A 16,741-nucleotide genomic window follows, 5' to 3' on the forward strand; every position below is an offset into this window, starting at 1 on the left:
CATTGTCTTCAGTGATCGTGTCAGGAGGGTGAGCATCACAGAATGCCAGGTTATTAGAACAAAGTGTTCTTGCATTGAGGGAGGGCTTAAGTAGAGACCCAGTGCCCGTCTGTTACCTTGATAGTTACTTTTAAATACATGTACATAGACCTATATCCCTATCAGTATATATTGCTTTATTTACATATGCACTTATCTGTATTTATACCTCAATAAATGTCTTTTGCCTCCTAGTTCTTTCCTCTGCTTCTTTTTACTTCCCTCCTGTCCCACCATCATGCTCGACCTTCATTCGGCTCTCTGTACTCTCCCTCGGCTACACTGCACTTGATCGAGCCCCAGCAGGCACTCTATGCCCTCCTGGCCGAGTTTAGGTCTCTGGTTGTTCCCTTGTCCCTGAATTTGTTGGCTCTCCCTTCCCTTTCTCCCACCTCCACCTCCCAGAGCCGTGGGCCCCGTTATTTCTTCCTGAGGATTGTTTATCTTGCCTGTCTTATATGGATGGACATGAGAAAAAGAAAAGCCTATAAATAGTTCCAGGTCTGTCTGCTGACCCTTCTGAATGTTGTCCAGTCGGGTCTGGTGAAGTGCCAAGCCCTGCCCACCAATTCCAATGTCTACTTTTGAGATTCCTTGGGGACTTCATTGCTTTGTTCTCCTTGCTGCTTGGTTGAGCAGCCTTTGTGTTTAGCTCCAGGGGGCGGGGGGAGGCAGGTGTCAGCTCAGGCACAGTTCCCACACTGTCTCCATTGCTGTCCCCCGTAGTGCTGTGGGTCAGTGAGGGGGCATCGTGTCTCATGGTGGGGCCGGCCCTACGGTCCGCTCTGTGCACTGGCTGCTCTGAGCAGGAACGTCCTCCTCCAGGCTTGGTGGGCGAGATTGTCTCTCTCTCTTTCTGTTTTTCTCTTGGTTTGCTCCCGTCTGACCGCCACTCTCTCTGGGATGTATCTTCAGGGCATTCTGGGGAGGGGGGCCGGCCCTGCAAACCCTTCTGTAAGTCCCTGCTTCGTGCTGGTGTGTTGCCCCGGGGCTTGGTGTCCCAGGTTGAGGTCTGGTCCCTGTCTCCCTTTCGTGTGCTCTTTCACTCTTCTGATGAGCACAAGTGTCATATTTTTAGAAGACTCTGTTCCTCTATTTTCTATAGCACGTTTTCCCTTATATCCGATATGGCATTTATACCTTATATTAGTGCCCTTACGTTTGTCCTGATTTTTTCTTCGGTGGTCATTATGGTTGGTTCTCGGGTTTTTGTTTAGGTCTTTAATCCATCGGGAATTCATTGTTGTGCGTGGTGTGAGGTGGGGGTCCTGCTTCGTTCTTTCTTGGCTGTAATCTTCAGGGAAGCGGAAGGTCAGGCCTGTTTTCCTCAGAACCCCTGGAGGAGTTCCACTGGGCGACCTTTCGGGAGGTCAGCAGTTGGGCACAAACCTTTTGTGCCCCTGGGGCCTCAGAGCTGTGCATAACCCAGTGGGTGTGGCGGGGGCCAGGAAGACTTGGCTTTCTGGATGCCAAAAGGGAAACTTCATGTAATTTTCACCTGTCGCGAAATAGCCTTTGCCTGTTTTCTTGTAACCATGGAAACAACCCAGGTGTCCCTCAGCAGGTGAGTAGACAAGCACAGCGTGGCCCGTCCTCACCTGAGAATATTGTTTGACCACGCGAGAGAATGAAGCACTCCCTGAAATGGCATGGGAGTGACCTCTGACCTCTCACTTCACCGGGTGGGGGCGGGAGGGAGAAAACTCACCATGAGCACCAGTGTTAGACCACCTGTGAGGAGGAGTTGGACATGCCCCTTGCCCCTGACCTTTTCACCAACTCCCTCAGCAGTCCCTGTTCTCTGCCGCATCCTATACCTCGTTGTGTGACCACAGGGCGTCTATCAGGGAAGTTAGCAGGTTACAGTTCAGGATCAGAAATGTTGAGGATACAGTTCTTCGGTCAGGACAACCTTGTCCCAGCCATGCCTGTAGGCAAGGGCTTCTCCCCAGTCCCCAGCTTCTCAAGCATGTGGCGCCTTGGCCTCTCCTGGCCTGCGCAGGCCATGCCACAGTGCTCTTTCTGCTCTGTTAATAGACGCTCAGAAAGGCACTCAGCACCCAGGAAGCCTCGGCACAGAGCTTCCCATCTCCCCAATTAAGTGCCCGCGGGAAGCCCACTCTGCAAGTAAGCCTTCCGCCCCAAAGCACAGGGCTTCCTGCTCTGTGGGCCAGGAAGACCACTGCTCTGTCTTTTGCTCCTGATTCTGCTGCAGGGGTTTGCGGGCCCACAGGACAAGCTTCTCTCCTGGCGCTTCTGTTGCCGTGGTAGTGAGATGGCTCGTTAACCAGATGAACCAGTCCCCTCATTCCAGTTCCTTATACCTTGTTTGCATGTTCCCACCCCAAAGTGTCAAGTACCTTATTCACCTTATTAACGAGCTATCCAGTCCCTGGATGGGTGGGCCTCAAACACCTCACATTTGCCTCGCTCTACCTGGCACTGACAGGTAAGCATTGGAGTGCTAACCTGAAGGTCAGCGGTTCAAACCCACCAACTGCTCTCCTGGAACAAGATGAGGCAAATTGCTCCTATGAAGATTTACAGTCTCGGGACCCTCTAGCGGGTTGATAGGAGTTGAAATCGACTCGGTGACAGTGGGTTAGGGTTTGCGAACCCATTCACTCAATGGGCATAACTGTGGTGAGGAGGGTGCAGGGCCAGGCAGTGCTTCCTGTGCCGTAGAGTCAGCTCAAAGGCACCCACTGCCACCATCAACCACCAGTCATTTGGAAGGAATTGCAGACTAGCGATGCTGAGGAGAAGCCCCAGCAAGTGCTCCGCGGTGCCAGTTCCTGTCGCAACATGGCTGGGCGTTGAAGACATGCTGAAGGAGAGGCTCTGTGTCGTACGATCCTCTCGTGTGAAATATTCAGTACAAACAACTGCATACTGTGTGGAGTTTAATCGTGGTTCTAGGGCAGGAGGGAGGGGGAAGGGCAAGTCACTGCTAGGGGTCATGGATCTTTTTCTTCAAAGGAGGGTGAAGTCGAGAAATGGAAATGGGTAACAGGGATGGTTGCAGTTCGTGTCACTGAGCAAATGGCTTGAATGGCAGATTCAAAGGAGAGAGAGCTGATTATGTACGTATGTCCAATGCTGAGTGTTTCTTTCGTACGCTTCTGGTTTTGTTTGCGAAACCTGTGCATTTCTTGATCGTTCCCTTTTCAAAAAAAATGTGTGGTGGGTATGCCCCCAGCCTGCTGACGAAGGCCCCTCCCTGTGGGTGTGAGCGTTGGATTTTGAATAAGGAAGACCGAAGAAGGATCGATGCATCTGAATCACGGTGAAGACCAGTGAAAGTACCACGGTCTGCTACAAGGACAGTCTCTCTTAGAAGCTCAGCCAGAGTGCTGCTGGAGGCAAGGCTGGTGAGACGCGGTCTCCCAGGAGAGAGCAGCCTGTGGAGAAGGACGTCATCCCGGGAATGGAGAGGGGAAGCGAGAAAGGAAGGGCCTGGACAAAGCTGGATTGACCCCGTGGCTCGGACAGTGGGCTCACACAGAGGAACAATCGGGAGGAGGGGCAAGGCTGGCCGGTGTTTCATTCTGTTTCTCTGGGGTCCGGGCACAACACACTGACACATGCCACATGCTGGGGGGACGTGCCGAGCCCAGTCAGTCGCCAAAGAACAAGCCCCGGATGATCACACGTCCATGCACTAAGCCAACGTGAAACTCAAACTCTGTCATTGAGTTGATTCCAGCTCTCGGTGGCCCTGCAAGACAGGCTGGAACGGGTTCCCAGGGCTGTCAGTCTTCACAGGAGCAGCTGGTGGTTCTGAGCTCCTGACTTGGCGGTTAGCAGGTGTCAACGGAGAACCCACTACAACACCGAGGCTCCTTAAGCAGATCCCAGAGAGCTTCCAAAAATGGGTGGAAACATTGAATTCGATGATAGTGGAATGTCTCCACACACTTTTTGAAGACCCCTGATGTTTAGAAACCAGAGAAGATTCGTGGTTAACAGGGGCGCAAAGAAAGTGGGAGAGGGACAGTGCTGTTTGAATGGACTGGAGAGTGGTGTGAATTAGCTCCTTTAATTCTAGCTCCCCCCCCCCAGCGTATATGGCTTCCCCCTCATCCAGGGTGGCAGAGTGGGTGATGTGTCGGGCTGTTCATCACAAGCCCAGCAGTTCGAGACCACCAGCCACTCTGTGGGAGAAAGATGAGGCTCTCTGCTCTGGTAAAGAGTTACGGTTCCGGAAGCCCACGGGGCGGTTCTGCCCAGCCCTTTGGAGGCAAGTAGGAGTCAGCATTGACTGCATGGCGGTCAGTTTGGGGTCCCCCCCACACCCATTAAGAGTTCTCTATCTGGCTCATTTCATTCTTATAGCACCCCTGTGAGGCGAGTATTTTTCTCTCCCCATTTGTAGATGAGGCCATGGAAGTGAGACTCCTCCCAGGTCACGGTCACACAGCCCCCGAAACAGCGGTGTTCTGAGGGGGCCATTGGTCTGTTCCGACCCACGGTCACCCTCCGGGCCCCAGCCTGCAGCCCTGCCCGGTCCCCAGCCAGCCTCACCGTTATTCTCCTCGTGAAGCCCACGGTGGCAGCCACGGTGGCACGGCGTCCCCCCCTCTCCTTGAGAGTCTTCCTCCTCCCCGTGGCCCTTCCACTCTACCAGCGGGAGGTCCTTCCCCAAGGACGGTCTCTCCTGACAACCTGTCCAGTGTGGGAGACAGGGTCTCACCCACCTCCCTCTGTTGTCCTTGATGGGAATGTGGGATCCATTTAGATGCATTGCAGTGAAGTACCCATAGAGGAAAAGTCACTTCAAACATTTTGTTAAACATCCCCCAGCTCCCCCCCCATGAGACTGACGGGTTTTTGTCCTCTCTCATCAAAGTTGAGGGGTTTTTAGGAATAGAGTTTTCCCTTATTATTATTTTTTTTGAGACTCTTTTCCACCAAATCACTTAAATTCCCCCTTTGGCATGTGAAAGGTCTCTCATCTGCACCGACACCCCTCGTTCTGTTTTTACGTTCCTGTCGTTTTACGTTCCTGTCGTCGAGCCCAGGTTCCCTAGAATCTCGTGTGTGTCTCAGGGGGGCCGGCCCCTAACACACCATCATGGGTCCGGCAGGCGCAATGGTACAGCGATAGTAAGTCAAGATCATAGTGAAGTCCTAGAGAGCATGAGAGATAGAAGTGAGATTGAAGTAGTGGAGACAGACACATTTCATGGTAGCATGCTCACCTCAGCCCCGCTCGGAGGTCCACGTGGAGAGAGCGGGAGGGGAGGGAGGACAAGGGGAAAGGGAACAGGGGAGCAAGGACGGGAGAGGAGAGGGGGGACCAATGACGAGAGGCCAAGAGGGGAGCCCAAGAGAGCTCGTTATTGCTAACCCAGGCATATATACCTTTGGGGGCATGCAAGCCCCCTAATTACAGGTGAAGACATACGTCACAGGAAAGGGTTATGCCATAGGTTATACAGTAATGGGATGGGGGTGGCCTAGGGGTACCCTAGGAAGGGGAAGTAACAGGGGTACACATGTGACAAGATGGGCGGATCCTAGATTCAGGATGGCAGCCTAACTTTGGATGTCACTGAGCCGGTTTGTTCTGTTCTCCATAGAAACCATGATCAGTAGGGTGTAAACCCCACCTACAGGAACCAAGCTACTGGTTGGAAGCCTTCAGGGAGAAGTAGCCCATTGTCCTTAACAGTAGGGAGCAGGGCCTACCTGTGGTGGCCAGGTAGTCTGGCAGCTGACTGCCTCCAGGGAGGATGTCTATAAGCATCTGACTGTCCCCCATATGCTGGCAAAAGCCCCTCATGTTTGGCATGTTTTTGGGGAGACAAAGCTGGGGAAAGTCTCCTTATAATCCCACAGTTGTGAGTTTGTCTCTGCATGTATCCAGGGGCTTGGTTGCTCCTAGTCAACACTTGGGTTCACTAGGCCGGTGTCATGTTTTCTTGCTAGAGAACTTCCTGTGATTCTTTCAGGGCTGGGTCTGGTGCTTACATATTCCCCCAATTCCTGCATATCTGGGAAAATCCTAATCTCACCCTCATTTCTGAATGAGAATTCTGCTGGGTAGACTATTGCTGCCAGCCTCCGCTCTAAGGAGCTTTCTTCCAAGGCAGGCAGGTCAGCCCCTCCTTCCGGCAGTCCGAGGTGCTTGCAGTGTCCTCGCCAACACCCAGCTCCAAACGCAATGCCAGTCAGCAGAGCCGGGGTTAAGCCTGGGAGGCCCAGTCTTGGCAGAATTAGAGGCAAGCGGGTCCCCCTGGCTCTGCAGGAAGAATTGGGAGTCCCCCCAGTCCTGAGGACTGGCTGGTTTGTCTTCAGTGGGTGTGTGATCCCACCCCTCTGACCCCACCCTGCACTGCAGCGCCCGTCTGCCCTCACTTCCAGGAGCTGGAGAAGCTGGGCTTGGGCGACGGTGTGGACCTGCACGTATACGAGATCCCCGTCGAATACAAGACAGTCCAGAGGCTCATCCCAGCCCTCTGGGAGAAGCACAGTCCACAGGTGAGTGCCCGGCCTTTCCTCCTCAGAACTCGTGGGCAGCGCCCACACAGGGAGTACGCGTGGTTTTTGTTCCTGCTCCCACCACATGGCCCGTGCCACAGCCTTGTCTCCCAAAGAGCCTGTGTGATTGTTGAGCACGGCAAATGCCTGGGACCTCACAGAGCCTGGCTCTGCCCCTCTGGAGTGTTTCTTGTCAGTCAGCACTTGCTTGGTTCTCAGTGATGGTAGAAACACTCGTCCACCCAGCATGGGCACAAAGTCAGCTTCAGGTGCGGCTCGATCCAGGTTCACAAGGTCAGCTTCAGGTGCGGCTCGATCCAGGTTCACAAGGTCAGCTTCAGGTGCGGCTCGATCCAGGTTCTCATCCAACCTCCTCAGTGTTTTCTCTCTTCTCTTTTCTTTCCAAACAAGAAGACTCAAATGAGTTTGAGTTTCGCTCTGGGTTTCGCTTCTACTCTCTCCAGGACGTTCTCATTGGATCTCTGTCCGGACTGGGGGGTGGGAGGTAGGGGTGGCCGGGCACCATCTGGCCTTCTGGTCTCAGGGTTCTGGGGCCTGAGGTTCTTGCTGTCCAGCAGCCCGCTGGACTCGTTGTTTCCCTGCATTGCTATTTTCTTCACTCTTCTTTCCTCACGGTGGGGAGAGACGAGTCCTTTCACCTTCCAACATCACACGTGAGCTTTGAGATCTCGGGTCTACACCCACCAACGCAGGGGCTTCTAGTACTGGATTATAGTAGGAAATAAACCTGCCTGTTGGCCTTGGTTCCCCCTGAGACTAGGATCCTGAACCCCCTGGCCTAGCGACTCACCCCCTCAAGGAGTTTGGCTACGGCTAAGAAGTTTCCAGAACGTCGCCCCTTGTCTGCCCCACCCCACTGACAGCTGTATTTGCTGCAAAGATGAATAAATCCTCATGGACAGAAATCATCTGTCAAGCCTGCCCCCGGGTGTATGCCACTAGGAATCCTGGTGGCACAGTCGCTACACATGGGACTGCTAACCATAAGACCAGCAGTTCGAAACCACCAGCCGCTCCCTGGGAGAAAGACCAGGCTTTCCACTCCCATAGAAAACCACAGGAGCAGTCCGACCCTGTCCGCGCTAGGCGTCGAAACGGACTCCGTGGCAGAGAGCGAGAGAGAGAGTCCCACTACGGATTTGTTTCAACATCTCCCAGGATTTAATTTGTGGGACCCCCACTATGTGCCAGGCACGGGGCCAGCTGCTCAGGCCCAGCACTGAATTGAAACAGGGCAGCTCTCCGCTCGGAGGGGCAGCTCTGTGCGGCAAGCACCCCGTGCGAGCCTCATGAAGCGTTGCCTTCTCTGGTAGCCACGTGTCTTCGTTACGGCCTCGGTGGCTCTGATAACAAACCACAAAGCGGTCACCTCATAGGTCGGGGGCTTGGGGGGTCCAAGAGCAGGGCGTCCGCTGGATTGATCCCTTCTGAGTCTCAGAGGGAGAGTCTGTTCCATGCCTCTCGCCTGGCAGCTGGTGGCTCCCAGCCCCTCCGTGTCTCTGCATCTCTTGTCTGGCAGAGGGCACCACTCACACAGGATCAGGACCCCCGGACTCCCATGCTCTTACCTCCTGCTGATGCAGCTGACCACAATTTTCAAAGGCCGCGTTTCCAATCAAGGCCGAGTTCTCTGGACAGCAACATCCACTTGAGGTGGATGCAATCCGAGCAGTAACATTACCTTTGAAACAAAACAGAAAGCCCCACGCATGTGGGAAGAAACAGGTGAAATTAATTTTAATAATATGTTCGATTTATTCTAGGCCATCTAAAGTCTGACTATTTCAACCTGAAATCAAAGTGAAAAAAATGATGAGTTGGTCGTTCGTCCTTGAAATCTGGTGTGCTTTAAACTGGCCACACCACTCTATGGGCTGGCCACGCTTCGAGCAGCCACGTGTGGTCAGTGGCTGCCGTTTGGGAGCCTGCTGCTCTGCACATCGTTCCCATGTTGACATTCTCTCATCCCGCTCCTCCTCTGTGTCAGCACACCTACACCTACACGCCATTGATCATTTTTCAGCTGGATTCAGCTAGATCCTAATGGACAGATTCAAGCATCTTCAAAGTGATGTGTTGCTTTTTATAAGTATTTCATTATGTACATTTCCCTAGGTCATTAAAAAGTCTCCCTATGCATTATTTTAACTACTGTGTAATTTGTCATATTTGACTCAGCCTTCCCCTGCCGACTGGGCATGTGAGTGGTTTCTGTGTTTTTTCTCCGCTTCCTAAGGAGCACAGAAGCGGCCATCTTTCTACATCTGATTACACAGACCCTAGACAACGCTAGGTTTCCTGGAAGGTACACCTTGCCTTCTGCGTTGGACAATTAGCTGTGAAGATCGTTCCGCACGAACGGCCTGAGCACTTTAACAGCTGTGCAGGACCTCCTATTTAACTGACCTCTTAAGGGCGACCACTCAGACGGCTTCTCGTGTTGGGTTAGAATAGGGAGCTCCAGCGTTCCCCGTTCTTGTGTCTCGCTGGGCCCACTGTTGTGTAGGAGGGACTGCAGGGTCGGTTCCAGCAGAGCCCACTGAGGACGCCGCCGCCACTGCCGCCTCCGGAGACGGGCGTGCCCCCCTGTGCTAATCCTGCCCCTCTGCCTACAGCTGGTGGTGCACGTAGGGGTGTCGGGCATGGCCACCACGGTCACGCTGGAGAAGTGCGGGCACAACAAGGGCTACAAGGGGCTGGACAACTGCCGCTTCTGCCCTGGCTCCCAGTGCTGTGTGGAGGACGGGCCGGAAAGCATCGACTCCATCATCGACATGGACGCCGTGTGCAAGAGAGTCGCCACTCTGGGCCTGGATGTCTCCGTGACCATCTCACAGGATGCTGGCAGGTAGGGCCCGGGGCCCTGTGGGGCAGGCATGGGCATTTGTTGTCCTTCTTCGCCACCCACGCCTGGCATCCAACCAGCCACCAGGAGTCAGGATCCACCGACTGGCAACTGGTTTGGTCTCTCTCCCGGGGGCCACAGAGCCCTGTCCATTCCAGCCCCTGCCCACTCCTCCACGCTCATCAGCCTCCCTCACCCACCTCATTGGAATCTCCCAAACCAGTCTCCCTCCTGTTCGAAAAGCACACCACGGACATGCTTGCCCCAGGACCTTTGCACATGCTTTTCCCCCTGCCTGGAGCTCACCTTCCTCGGACAACATCCATCCCATCCTTGGGGGTGCTCCCTCACCCTCCCAGAGCACATTCTGTCTCTGTGTTCTCCACTCGCCCAACACCAGGAATTGCAACTTCCCGATACACCAGGCAGTGGGTAGTGAAACCAATGGACAGACTGACAATGGACGGACTGAGTTCACCATTCATCTCTCTCTTGGTCTTTCTTTCTGAAGCACTTTTCAATACCACAGATAATTCTCAAATACATTCTCATATTACCCATCGTAAAACATTCTCCTCTCTCTCCCGCCCCAGAACAGCCTCACTAGGAACTCAGAGACTTAACACGTGCTCACCCCCGTTTGCGCAGAACACTCGGACCGCTGGTGTCGAATAGTCACTGTCTGTTGCTTTGCTTTTCCATGCCAGGTCATGTGGTCTGCGTTGTCCCGGGTGCACCCCCTTACCCTGCTTGCACTGTCAGGGCTCCCTGTGGGGTTGGATCTGGCTCCATTGGATGGAGACAGGTGGCTGGGTCGTGTCCTCCCATGGATGGAGACAGGTGGCTGGGTAGTGTCCTCCCATGGATGGAGACAGGTGGCTGGGTCGTGTCCTCCCATGGATGGAGACAGGTGGCTGGGTAGTGTCCTACCATCGATGGAGGAAGATGGCTGGTTAGTGTCCTCCCATAGATGGAGACAGGTGATTGGGTGGTATCCTCCCATGGATGGAGACAAATGGCCAGGTAGTGTCCTACCAAGGGGGTAGTTGCTATTGTTGTGAGTCGCCATGGAGTCATTCCTGACCCGGAGTGACCCCGTGCACAACAGATGCAACACTGCCCGGTCCTGTGCCAGCCTCGCGGTCATTCCTGTGCCGGAGCCCATGGTGTCATGTATGAAGTGCTCCCACTCCTAGAGGTCCACCCTCCGGCTCCATTCATTCCACCACGGGGGGACCCGGGTGTCTCCCAGTGCCTCCTCTGTTCGGACGTGGCGCTGGGCGGAGCGTCTCTGTGCGGCTTCCCTGTGCCCCTGGGTGAGCTCTTGGTGGAAACTGGAGATGCCGCTGCTGCTGCTTGCCGTTGACCGCATTCTGACTCACAGAGAGCCTGTGTGCCCCAGGACAGAACCACTCCATATGGTTTTCTTGGTAGCATAGTGGTTCCTCACGGGGCGGCTAACCGCAAGGTCGGCCGTTTGAAACCACCAGCCGGAGGAAGACCAGGCTTTCTACTCCTTCACTGGGCAGTTCTACTCTGACCTATAGGGCAGCCCCGTGTGTGTGTGTGTATACATGTAATTGTGGTGCAAATATACACAGCAAAACATCCGCCATCTCCGTGGTTCCTCCAGGTGCTCTTCGATACATTGATGATGTTCGTCAGGTTATACTTCTCCAGAGCGTCCCCTTGCCATTAGGATAAACTCCCTGCCCACTAAGCTTCCCAGCCACCCTTTGGAGTCAGTTGTCAGCCCCATCCAATGTAGGCAGTTCTTTGAAAAAGCTCAGTGCTCAAGGCAGACCCTCTCTGCTAATTAAGGTAAAAGACTTATTTTTTTTAATGGTTGGAGTTTAAAGTACCATATATACTTGAGTATAAGTCGACCCGAATATCAGCTGAGCCACGTAATTTTACCACAAAAACCGCACTAGAAATGTGCGGAAAAACTCGGCTTATACATGAGTGTATACGGTGACTTCAGGAGGCGGCTTAGGTTTTAGGTTAAATGTTCAAAGGTTTCCCCACGGCAATGGCGTTGAGGGTTTCCGAGAGTCCACGAAGTTGATGGTGATCTTCAAGGAACCAGCCCACCGGCCCTTTTTCTGCTGTACCCCCAGGCGGGTCCTAACCGGCCACCTTCGGGTCAGCCTTTGGAGTGCAAAATGGAGCCGACCGTGGTGTGGCGGGTGACGCACTGGGCTGCCAACCGCAAGGTCAGCAGCTTGAACCCCCCCAGCTGCTCCTCAGGAGAAAGATGAGGCTCTGTCCTCCCATCGAGGTTGAGGGGCTGGGACCCCAAAGGGGCAGTTCTTCTCTGTCCTATAGGGCCACTCTGAGTCAATGGACTCCATGGCAGCGAGGACCTTAAAACCCGAAAGACTAGGGAACAAACCAGCCCACTTGTGACCTCACACGGCCAAATCACCTTCCCTTGTGGGGGAGATTGGGGGCCGACTCTTCTGCCCAGGCGCACCGGCACTTACGATCGCAAGTGGGGCACAGCGTTGTGATGTTCCGCTTCGCAGAGCCCCGGGGTGATTAGGGGTCTGCCTGTGGGGGGTGTCAGGCTCTTGCATGTGTTCACGCTGGCCTCTCTCCTGCCCACCCCCCGTGGCTCAGGTACCTCTGTGACTTCACCTACTACACGTCTCTGTACCAGAGCCACGGCCGGTCTGCCTTCGTCCACGTGCCCCCGCTGGGCAAGCCGTACAACGCGGACCAGCTGGGCCGAGCGCTGCGGGCCATCATCGAGGAGATGCTGGACGTCCTGGAGCAGTCGGAAGGCAAAATCAACTGCTGCCACAAACACTGAGGGCCGCTGGGACTTCCCTACCCCCTGCCAGGGAGCCCAGCCTCCCAGGGTCTGACTCAGAAGGCTAAGCCGAAGGCCGGGGCCCACGGTTCAGGCGCCCCGCTCTCCTCTGTTCCCTGGGAACGTTCCCGTTGATGGGAAGGGAGAGGCAGTTGGGATTTATTTTTTTCCCTTTCTGACTTTGTTTGCAGTGGCCGAGGGAGGCCAGGCAGTTCCACCAGGAATCCTAAAAAAGTGAATCGCTCCTTGGCAGCCCCCGGGCTGGATGGGTGGGGAGCCACCATAGGCAAAAAGATTCCAGAACTTTCCATCTGCACCTGGTTTTCCTGCAACGGGAAAAGCCTCCAGAGGAACATTCCCCATGATCTACGTCCTAGCATCGTGGGCAGCACCGGCACGGGCCACCCTGGGACCGGACGGGGTGTTTTGGTTTGTTCTCCCTCCCTCTTATTCTTGTTTGGAAAAACAACAGTGCTAGCTAGGGGCACGCCGTAATTTATATTCCCTTTGGGTCAAACTCAGATGGTGGCCAGCAACCAAAGTGTCTCCCCTTGGTACTGGGGTGCGCCTCCCCGCCTCAAAGCCGGGACTTAGGACTCCACGTCTTTGGGATCCGGCATTGGGTCTCCTGGTTTGTGGGGCAGGGCAGCTGGCCTAAGTGATACCCCGAAGGAGCTCTGGACAGCAGACCCCATGGACACTGGGGCTGCCCCCAGGGAGCTGCCAGTCAGCAAGCAGACCTGGTCGTTCTGACGTGTGTGACTCTTTTGTCTTTTTAATTTGTAAAAGATTCACAGCAGCTGCATAACTGCCCCGGAGCTGGATTTTCCGAAGTGCCCGTGCTGGGGATGAGGTTCTCATGGGCCCTAAAGAGGGCAGGGGCTGGAGCCAACACCCACCCCTGGGTCTTCCAGAATGGGTCGCCATCAAGGTAGGGCTGGAGCAGGCTCTTGGGTCCTGGGTTTGAGAGCCTTGTCCAGACCTCAGGAGTAAACTCTTCTCATGCTCCCTGGTGACTTTGAACTTCCCAGCTAGGGCCAAGGTGGCGTCCACCAGCAGGTGGCTTTGGCCCCTTTAGCAGGGGAAGGGGCAGAGGCGGCGGCAGCACTAAGCCCATTCAGCCAGGCTCTCATCAGCAAGCCCTCGCCTGCGTTTTCCACCTGCAACTCGGACTCAGTTTCCCATCATGGCTTTGGGTACAGCACCCCGTGATTGGTAAAACCACGGGGATTTTATTTGGTTTCATTTTGTAAAGACCTCCACCCCCAACCCCTCCCAGGGTTGGAGCCAGCCCAGCCTCAGGCCAGCCCTGTGGAAGTTGGCGTTGATGGGATTTTGTTCTAAGTGCTTCTGGCTCCCTGGGCTTCCTCTGGCCGAGGAGGTAGGTGTCAGTGGGTGGTGGCGGGTTCATTGTGGCAGCAATTGTGGATTGAGGGCAGCAGTTGGACAGGATGAGGGCCCTGCCCCCCCACACCCCCTCTGTGGCCCAAGTCCCCCGGGAAACACCAGCTGGGCTAGCTCCTGTGAGCGGAAGTTGTAGCTGTTTGAATGTGGGGTGTTTGAGGCCTGGGGGGAACAGTTTCAAGGTCCCACAGAAGTCTGACCTGAGGAAGCTCTGAAAGGGGATGGGGGAGGATCCGGCACAAAGGGAGGACTGGGGGTGACTCAGATCCAGGCTGAGCAGGAAGGCCCCTGAACCTGCCGCCCCCAGACCCCTCCGTGTTTGTCTTTGTCCTCATTTCACCTACCTGCCAGTCTGCTCGGAGCTCCTGGGAGCTGGACCTCGCTGTCCGATCAGTGTAGAGTGTGTGGGTGTCATCTTCCGGAGCCAGGGCCAAGCCCTTGCCCATCGAGGCAGCTCAGCTGAATCCAGCGCCCATTAAAAATGGCACTTGTTCACTGCCAGCCTTTTCATGTCTGTTTCTCCTCCTTCACAACCCCATCCACTCACCCCCAGCGCTGTCTGTCTGTCTGCCTGCATCACGTCAGGGTCTTCATGTCCTTGGGCAGGATTGGGAGACGAGTCTACAGCACACTCCTCCTCCCTCTGGTTTTCCAAGCCTTGTGTGGGGCGGGAGCCGAACCCCGAGTGGGGGTGGCAGGGGCAGAAAGGTGGGTTTGTGCAGTAGGTGGAGCATGGGGGGGGGGGTCGCTAGAGGAAGTGGATGTTCTGATGGTGGAAGGGGAGTGGAAGGGTGTTGGGGATGGTCAGAGTGAGGTGGGATGTCTTGTTGGGGATTGAATGTTTGGGGAGGCCCATAGGATACCTGGAAATGGCTCAGGTATGTAGGAGCCGTGACTGTGGCTTTTGACGCCCAGGCAGCCAGGTGATGGTGCCCCTTTATCATCCAGGAGCCCCCCTCCCATGCCTTTATTCTCAATCCCTCCATCCCCTCAGTCCTCCATCCTCCAAAAGAGGTCAGTGACAGGCAGTGGGGAGGAAGAAAGGCAAAGACGGGAAGAAGCAGGACTTCACGGAGGTGGGCGTGGTGAGGAGTTGGATTGTTAACTGCTAGGTCAGCAGTTTAAAACCACCAGCTGTTTTGTGGAAGAAAGAGGAGGCTGTCTGCGCCCATAATGAGTTGCAGTCTTGGACACCCGCGGGGGCTGTTCTATGCTGGCCCGGGGTCTCTACCGTTGGTGTTAACTCGATGGCAGTGAGCTAGCTTGGTTGGTTGGTTGGTTGGTTGGTTCCGGCCTTGGCATCCTCTGGCCCATTTGAGGGGGCAGTGGCAGGGGACTGGAGGCGGGACGGACTTCACAGTTTCCAGTCAGCACCGGATCTACAGGGACAGGCCCCGCTGCAGCAGCTTTGCCAGGGAGGGAATCCCCTCCTTTCCTCTCTGCCCTCCCTCTTTGGAAGTTTCCAGAACAGGAAGGACCCACTCTGGTTTCCAGGCTCCTGATGCCTTTTTGTTAGGGGTTTCTGCTAGAAAGCCGGACTCAGCTGGGGGTGGGGTGTGGGGTGTGGGGTGTGTGTGTGTGTCTGGGGGGGGCGGGGGGGCTACTGCAGCTTCAAAAACCCCCACCCTCCCACCCCCTGCTGCCCCCTGTCCCCAGCCTCTTTTTTGGCTGCCACTGTCTAGACTGGTGACCTTTGACCTCCCCGCCCCTAGGAGTGTCTGAACTCCGAAGCCCCTCTGCAAGAGACCTTAAGACAAAGCCCCATTCTTCCCTGTGGCTCCCACTCTGTGACCGTGGCCCCATAGCCTGTGTGGGCGTGGGCTCGCAAGCAGAGGCAGGCAGCCGGCGGGGCTGTGAAGCGGCTGTCTTTCTACTCCAGACTCCCCATCCCTCCCTCCCGGTGCACAAATGGCTCTGAAGTCCCTGGCTGCTGGCCGGGAGACCCTTGGGCAGGGTGGGCCCCTGGGTGTGTGTGGGGGGGGGAGGGCGGGGTTTGCTGATGTCCACACCTGGAAAGGTCACTCCTTGATGAACGCCAAGCTCCCCGGCCTGGAAGCCCCTGTCCCTCTGGGACACTTGTCACAAGCTGAAGGGCAGGGGCCGGGGGCACTCTGAGCTCAAGCTGGCCTCCCCCTCTAGCTCATCTGCCCTCTCTCAACAACCCGCTTCCCCCCCCCTCCCCCGTCACCCTCAGAAGTGCCTGCCCCTTACAGATGACATGGGACTGGAAGGAAGGGGCCGGCTTTCATGTCCTCCACTCTGCCTCAGGACCCCCTACCAAGAGCTAGCTCTGAGTTGGCCCCTCTGCATCCTGGGGGTTGGCCGCCACAGGGGACCACCCAGGGGTTGTGGGAAGCCGGGTTTGCCTTACATCTGCCCAAGTGGCGCCCAGTGTGTTTCAGGGGCTCCCCCAACATCTCAGGTGTTTATCTTGTCCCACATTTCTCTCTAGGGAAAAAAAATCCTTCCTGCTGTAAGTGACTATTCTCTGTCCCCCAAAGGGGGTTCTGGCCCCTTCTGCTGGGGTGTAGCATCCCCGCCCACCTTACAGAGGACCCACGAGTGCCTTGTCCGAAAGCCTGTAGTCTGGAACCCCGAGGGGGTAGAGGAGGGGCTGCCCGACTTTGCTTGGGGCTCTGAAGGACCCCACCCTTGACCCCCCAAAGAAAATAAAGCAGTGGAAATGTTTGACTTCATGTGTGTCCTTGGGTGAGGTTGAGGAGACCAGGGGTGGGGGGCCCCTCCTTCACCTGGAGCAGACATTGGCTGGTAGAGTAGGGTCCATTCTGACTCCTGGCTCTCCCAGCAACATCCACCCCCACGACCTGACCAGGTTTGGGGCAAACACTGACCCATCGGGGTTTCCCTGGTGGCTGCTTAGACCTTAGTCTGCAGGCTTTTCTTCCCAGCCCTTCATCTGGAAGCCCTGCTGGACCCTCAAAAGCCGGGGAGCTTCCCAGGAGGTGCACTTGCCAGGAAGCACGCGCCGGTCTCCCACAGGGAAAGAGGGAATCCTCCCCGGAACCGCCATGCTCCCTTATCTATTACACTGACTGGATGAGGAATTGATAAAACCTGCCACTTCAGAACAGAGAGGGGTAGCGGCTCGCCCCAGGTCACACAGCAAGGTGGGT

The 16,741-nt window shown here is 55.6% G+C and overlaps 1 protein-coding gene and 1 long non-coding RNA gene across 4 annotated transcripts in view; one reads left to right on the forward strand and one right to left on the reverse strand.

The window, feature by feature from the left end:
• PGPEP1 (pyroglutamyl-peptidase I) overlaps nt 1-16,295 on the forward strand; it is a 31,619-nt gene extending 15,324 nt beyond the window's left edge. For 2 of the 3 annotated variants that reach the window (XM_075549024.1, XM_075549025.1), the window contains 3 exons: nt 6,406-6,522; nt 9,159-9,391; nt 12,011-16,295. In XM_075549024.1, coding sequence (XP_075405139.1) covers nt 6,406-6,522; nt 9,159-9,391; nt 12,011-12,203 — 543 coding nt within the window. In that variant the 3' untranslated portion in view covers nt 12,204-16,295. The remainder of the gene's footprint in view (nt 1-6,405; nt 6,523-9,158; nt 9,392-12,010) is intronic. The other variant, XM_075549026.1, reaches the window with a different exon arrangement.
• Nucleotides 7,550-15,221, reverse strand: LOC142447456 (uncharacterized). Its single transcript, XR_012784162.1, has 3 exons — nt 10,023-15,221; nt 8,112-8,224; nt 7,550-7,886 (listed from the first exon to the last, which is right to left on the reverse strand). It is a non-coding gene; the product is annotated as an uncharacterized LOC142447456 (long non-coding RNA).
• Nucleotides 16,296-16,741: the final 446 nt, after the last annotated feature.

The sequence above is a fragment of the Tenrec ecaudatus genome, chromosome 1 (genome assembly GCF_050624435.1).
Source record: "Tenrec ecaudatus isolate mTenEca1 chromosome 1, mTenEca1.hap1, whole genome shotgun sequence".
Taxonomy (NCBI): Eukaryota; Metazoa; Chordata; class Mammalia; order Afrosoricida; family Tenrecidae; genus Tenrec; species Tenrec ecaudatus.